Source organism: Pundamilia nyererei, unplaced genomic scaffold (assembly GCF_000239375.1).
Source record: "Pundamilia nyererei isolate P.nyererei 1_Seehausen unplaced genomic scaffold, PunNye1.0 scaffold00350, whole genome shotgun sequence".
Classification (NCBI taxonomy): domain Eukaryota; kingdom Metazoa; phylum Chordata; class Actinopteri; order Cichliformes; family Cichlidae; genus Pundamilia; species Pundamilia nyererei.
In genome coordinates, this window is record NW_005187751.1 from 93,428 (window position 1) to 100,350 (window position 6,923).

The 6,923-nt window shown below is 40.0% G+C and overlaps 1 protein-coding gene across 1 annotated transcript in view; it reads left to right on the forward strand.

The window, feature by feature from the left end:
• Positions 1-1,463: 1,463 nt before the first annotated feature.
• Positions 1,464-6,923, forward strand: part of pmm1 (phosphomannomutase 1) — a 10,297-nt gene continuing 4,837 nt past the window's right edge. The window contains exons 1-6 of the mRNA XM_005752249.1: positions 1,464-1,872; positions 2,893-3,010; positions 3,841-3,917; positions 4,119-4,210; positions 4,438-4,537; positions 6,054-6,129. Coding sequence (XP_005752306.1) covers positions 1,789-1,872; positions 2,893-3,010; positions 3,841-3,917; positions 4,119-4,210; positions 4,438-4,537; positions 6,054-6,129 — 547 coding nt within the window. The 5' untranslated portion in view covers positions 1,464-1,788. The remainder of the gene's footprint in view (positions 1,873-2,892; positions 3,011-3,840; positions 3,918-4,118; positions 4,211-4,437; positions 4,538-6,053; positions 6,130-6,923) is intronic.

Below are 6,923 nucleotides of genomic sequence, written 5' to 3' on the forward strand. Positions count from 1 at the left end.
GCATTTCTTCATCATATAGAAAGACGGAGATGTGCAGTTCAAATTAGGCTTCCTTTTCTATTATGAAGATATCTCAGGGATTAAATGTGTACATTGACAGAAATTGGAATTTTACTAGTGGTGCTTTGTGTGTGTTTGGCACGATATAAATGATCTGAATTGAACTGATTTGGTCTGGCTTGCTTAAGATCAAAGTGGACCACAATGTAAAATGAGGCTAATGTCCCTGTCCTACAACTATGCTATGACGGATGTTGCATAGTTTGTCCACCAGAGGGCACTCTGCAACTTCCCATTTGGAAAAGGGTATTTGGAAGACCACAAACAACCAGCTGTCCAGAGCATGAATTAATTTAACATTTTTAGACACATCCCCAATACATCATTTTAAATATAAGAACTGGCTTTATAGTAGGATGAAAATACTGAACTCACAGTGACCAATTTGTCTTTTACAGAGGCAAAACTGCAAAATGAGGCTATTGTGCAAATATTTAAAGACATAACTGCAACAAATGCAGCAAACCTGCCCATGGTCAGGAGACCAGGACCAAATCAAATCCAGGGTTTAAGGGTTTAAGCCTGAGGACATGAATATAAAGAAAATGCTTTTTGCTATTATAGGGTTATAAGAACAGAATTAACACATTTTTAATACAATATTAATTATTGTATTACTACATGGTCACAGTCTGGCTTCAGTCCCTATGTACTAGAACACTGAAAATGTTTTAGAAAATTTTACAAAAGTACAGCTTACTTAACTTTGAAAATCTTATTACATACATTCTTCACTGATTAGGTGCTTTAAATATGTAGCCATGAACTACAGATGAAATTTAGTTTAAACTATCCTGTGGCTAATTTACAGAAATGTTTATTAATGTACATTATCCCTGGTAAAAAATAAATAAATAAATAAATAATAATAATAATAATAATTAGAAAATAGAATGCAAAGATCTAATATGGAAAGCCTTAAATTTCTATTCCAAAGATAAATTTTAAATGCATGCTAATACATTGAGAAGAAACAGGAAGAGCTATAGCTGCATTGTGAAAAAGTCCCTGGATCATAATTCTGACTCACTGCAAAAACACAAAACTCTGGAGGAACTTGAGAATTAATTCATCTGGATCTATTTTAGAAATACTGTGGCTTACTTTTCTAGAAAAACCTGCATCATATGATATCCTGCTGAACCTGGGCTTCCGCAATTGCACTGTTATTCAGACTCTTCTCATTCATAAACAAAGCTTTACTCAGTGTCAAACATACAGCACCCTCCTTATTCCAACCACTTCTAGCTCCTGCTCATCGCTTGTAGGTGAAAGGCCGTCGGCCGTTGAATGGCGAGTAAATTAATCTGCCCCGCCTCCTGACGTCACGTATGTCCCCTGGCTGTGATTGGCTGGTGATTTAATGAGCGCTGCAGAACAGAAACAGAAAAATCCAACACGTAGGGCACGCAGCGTGTGTTGAAGTGTGAGCAGAGCTGCTTCACTGAGCCAAGCGGACCCAAAACAAACCAGCAGGACTGCGGCTCAGAAGAAAGATAAGGGCGAGAAGAGCCTCGCACTGAGAGAGATAACCATCCTTATTTATAAAGCTGGAAGCTCATTTTATATTTTATTTTGTTGGTTTTTGCACTGCAGCTGATAGCGGATGCATTTTTTTCTCCATTATGTAAATTAGATATTTTTATGCGCCTCTTTACACGAGAGTGGACCTTGCAGTAGCATTTCTGCTGAACATTTCTAGATAAGAACAGTGAGGGAGCAGAAGACATGGAGAAAGCACAGGGCTTCTCTCCGGACAGAAACGTCCTCTGCCTGTTTGATGTGGACGGCACTCTGACACCACCGAGAGAGGTGAGCTCGCTTCCCATCGATAATCTTATTATTATTGTTATTAGTTATGATCAGATTTCATGACAGCTCTCTCCTCTTCTGCCCTCATCATTGACCTCTGATGAGAGGTACCTTACTGTAGAGAACACGGTGTCCTGATGACTTCACGTGCTCTTTCTCACAGTGTTTACTTTCCTTTTGCACTCCTTGCTCCTCCTACACACATACCCAGGTACGGGTCTGCGGGGATGCACATGGATGTATATCTTCAGTGTTATATTAATGGTGCTCCATGGCGATCTCTGCAACTGACCAATCACAGGGCTGTGATGTAATAGACGCATCTCGGAGAAAAAAAAAAGTGTAGGGCGACACTATGCACTTTAAGATGCAATAAACTCATAACTGTCAACCAGGAGGTTTCAATCCAATGTGAATTCAAACCTGTATTTATTATTTGAGGTGTTTTTTACAATTTAATTACCAAGTTTTTAACCTTTCACAACATCAACTGTGCATCAGAAAGTCCTTCTATCATAAGGTACTGAAGGCAGGCTTCGCCATGCAGCTGCAAAGCCTCTCAGTAAGGTACACATGTTGCTGTGCAGAATAACTGATAATGCATTGCTCAGCTGGCTTATTGCAGGAAATTTAAAATAACCATTTTTGTTACCAGTTATGTAAGGTTTAATAGAGCCTTTGATTTTTGTATCTGGAGCGTCTGATTTATGCACACTCTCTTGTTCTTTTGTCTTTGACTTTCTATGCTCAGTTTCATGCAGGATCACTGGTGTGTGTGTGAGTGTGCGTGTGTGCAGGACGCGTCAGTGCCCGGATATTGCATAATGTGGTCTCCTTTGAGTGCAGTTCGGGGAGTTTTCCTCCTTACATTGGGAGACTTTAAATCTGCTCCAAATAAATGACACTACACCTCTTTGCAAGATAGAGAGCTTGTTGTTGATGACGATATGTGTGTCTGTTTAGGTGTGTTTGTGTCATTAAAACAAAGTGATAATTAAAGTGTGTTTTTCCTGTTTGTAGAAAATCGACCCGGAGCTGGATGAGTTCTTCCAGACTCTGCGTAAGAAGGTGAAGATCGGCATCGTGGGAGGGTCGGACTACTCGAAGATTGCAGAGCAGCTTGGGGAGGGAGATGATGGTGAGGAGATCTCTTCCTGTCTCAGCCACAGACGCTTGTGATTCAGCAAGCTCCATCACCCAACATGCCCTGACACAGGCTGCAGGGAGTAGAGCTGAGGTTATGATTAATTCTGGAAATAATTTTGTATTTAAGCCGCAAATTAAACTAAAGCAAGCTTCCTTCTAAACGCGAGACCTGCCATAAATAAATAACAGCGCAAGCTGGTTCGGCCAGTCATTAACTTCATGTGTGTTGCATGTATGTTCACTTCACTTTATGATCTTGTGATTCCCCAAACCAGCAGCCAAAGCACACAATTGTAACACGGGCATTGCACCAGCAGCCTCTCAGCTGAGTTCACGCCCAGCTGCTGCAGGCAGGCTGATAACCTGTCTGTCAGTCAATATGAGGTTACCGCTGGAATGCAGCTGCATTGTGCCTAAAAAGTGTGCCAAAGGTGAACCTTCACTTACTTTGTGTTACAATGTCACAGGTAATATTAACGTTGCGTATTTGAAATTTGATACAGCTGTTGTAACTAACATGTTTTTATGCAGTTCTGCATGCTTTTGTTTTACTGGCTTTTGCCTCTGTTAAAGTTATAAAAGCAGCTTTAACACAGGCTCAGCTACAGAGCTTCCTCATCATTGTCTTAGTGCAGAGTGAGTGTGAAAGTCAGGAGGATTAAACTCGTCTAGCCAGCGTTACATACACTTTAATCTGCTGCTGGGTAAATATAGCAGGTATGTCTTCCGATTAGCGAAGGAGCTGCTCCAAATTTAGTATGTAGGTTAAAGAGAAATAGATGAGCACATTTAGGTACATTTGACCCGTCTCTTTTCTTGCAGTGATACACAAGTTTGATTATGTGTTTGCTGAAAATGGGACAGTGCAGTACAAAGATGGGAAACTCCTCTCAAAACATGTAAGTCCTCCTATACTCAGATACACGTTTTTATGTCCTGATTCAAAAAATAACAGTAACAAGAATACAAGTAGAATTGTAATGAAAGGAAGATTGCACAAAAGCATAAAGAAAGTAATTTGCTGTCATAAACCATGTTGTAAAACTTAGTTTTACTCCATTTGTTTACCCTGGTCTTTTCGTGTATTTTAATCCCTGCAGGCCATTCAAAACCAGATCGGGGAGGAGCTGCTGCAGGACCTGATCAACTTCTGCCTCAGTTACATGGGACTTATCAAACTGCCAAAGAAAAGGTCAGATGGTAAAAATAGCTCACAAGAATTAGGCTACAAGCTATTTTAACCTAAGGCAGAAAGACAAACCTGAATTCCAGCTTTGCAGGAATGTGAGGTATTTTAGCAATGACCTGAGGCACTGAAGCAAGAGAACACAATTGTGTTGTGATGTCTCATCAAATATGAAGCTATAACAATATGTTTAAACTCAAGTATTATGTCCTGACGATGCCTTTCTGCCGCAGGGGTACATTTATTGAGTTCAGGAACGGAATGATCAACATCTCCCCCATCGGTCGGAGCTGCACGCCAGAGGAGCGAATTGAATTTTCTGAAATCGACAAGGTAAACTTCATTGGCAGAAGTACTTTATGCAGAAGCAAACACCATGTATTTATTTATTATCCCTGCAGGCATTTTAGTAGCAGCAAAACTTATGCAGTGCAGTTAAGCTGCCATTTCTTTGCTACAAAAAAAGGGTGAAAAAGCAACAAAACATTGTAAAAAAAACATCTGAATAACATCTGACTTCCGGGACAAAGTCCTTTTGACAGACGAGACCAAGATTAAGATGTTTGGCCAAAACGAAACACAGCATATCAGCATGAACACCTTAGACCAACCATTAAACACTAGGGGCGGTGGAAGAAATCGATAAAGCAGAGCATTATGATAATTTGTGTGGCAATATTGTACTGATAAGGATACAAGGACAGGTAAATATTTATATTTTATAAATTAAATTAAGACATTCTGGGAATACCTGTGAACAAGACTGAATACTGTGAACATGCACTGCTTTCTAGAGATAACATTAACCGAGCAAACTCGCATTTAATCAGCTGAACTGAAAACTCATCAACACTGAACACGCTTACCTTGACAAAGCTCTCTGCTAATTCAGATCAACATAAGGGATCAGTATTTCTGCATGAGTAAAAATAGGACAGCAACCTCCTTAAGTCTAAAAAACAATCTCTGGCTGTCTGCTGATCCTTCTAAGCACAGTGATAATTAAGCTTTGATTTACACTCACAGGACTAAGACTCAGATATTGAGTTCACCATTAACTCCTCTGTATAGCAAAGTATTCTAGACTCAAATGCGAAGCCATCTGTTTAAAAGCTAAAGCTTGGTCCAAATTGGGTCATGCAACAGGGCAACGATCCCAAGCACATCAGCAAATCTACAACAGAACGTCTGAAAAAGAAAAGAATGAAGGTGTTGCAATCAAAGCCCAGGCTTCAATTTGATTAAAATGCAGTGGTGGGACTCTAAGAGAGCTGTGCATAAACAAATATCCACAAATCGCAATGAACTGAATCAATGTTGCAAAAACGAGTCGGACAGAATTCCTCCACAGCTCTTCGAGTTATTGCTGCTAAAGGTGTTTCTACAATCTACTGACTCATGGGGTGCACGAAGTTTTTCCACACACTGCATTTGATTTAGTTTTAGATTGAAATAATTTTAGAAGCTGAAGGACCAGATGATTGATTTTATTATGTCCTGACATATGAACCTTAAAATTAAATATCACATATCAGTCACTGAGAGTTACAGCAAGTCGTGTTACTGTCTCGGTTACAAAGACAAAGGACGTTAAACAATGGCGAGCTTTCAGGACCGCTTAACAAGCTGCCCATTGATGGCTCACAGACACAGGCGATATGGAGGAAGTCGAAGGTTAACTCTTCAGTTACCTGCTAACATTTAAATTCCTGCATTCTCTGCTGTATTCGTAGAGAAAATGACATGGCTACTGCAGCGGTTTCTGTGAACTTGACGAACTTTTACATTGCAAAAGCACTTTTACTTTGTTTTTGCCATCGAGCTAACTGGGTTGTCATTCCCTCCACAGAGAGAGAAGATCAGAGAGAAATTTGTTGCTGCTCTGAAAAAGGAGTTTGCTGGAAAAGGACTACGGTTTACTAAAGGTGAGAGAGTTTAAACTGAAAGCATCTTCACACCCACTGATAAATATAATAAAGCTCTCTGTAAATCTTCATGCAAGAAAGCTGACATTACTGGGACACACCTCTTGAAGCGATGATTAAAATAGTATGCAACTGATACTTTATCACTCTGATTGTAATTTATTTGTCTTGGTAATCACTTCAGTTATCATCAAAACATCAGCTATTATTTCATACCTGAACCAGCCAAATCAGTTCACCATCATCAGCCTAACACTGGTTCTTTCAGGCTTTGAACTATTTTAAGCGACTCACTCTTCTGGTTTGTCAAACCAGTAAGACCGCCTTTGTTTTTATGTTGTTTTCATGTTCAGTTAAGTCAGTATTCAGCTCAATACCATGTAGTTTAATGACAAACCACATCTATCTGCCTGCTGTATCTTATCTCAGTTTACAAAGAGGCCCCTCTGTCTCCCACCTGTATGCAGTGTCTTGGACCTTGTGCTGTTGATCCGAGGCCTCGGTTAACTATTACACACTCGCTGTTCCCTGTCTTGCTTTATTAAAGTGTGTCAGGCAAGGTGAATCAAGTACTTGATGTTTGCTTACGTGCTCCATGAGGTGTGAACTTCAGCTGGTGATGCATGAAGGCTGCCCACATGCGAGACAGCTGGCCTTGTTTACCTACAGCAAACCTGCTTGTGAACATCCTCGACATGTAGCAGCAAAAGAAGGGATTAGATCTTACTTCCCCAGATAAATGAATAGAAAGATACTGAGCATCAGTGTTGGTCAAGTTACTTGAAAAAAGTAAT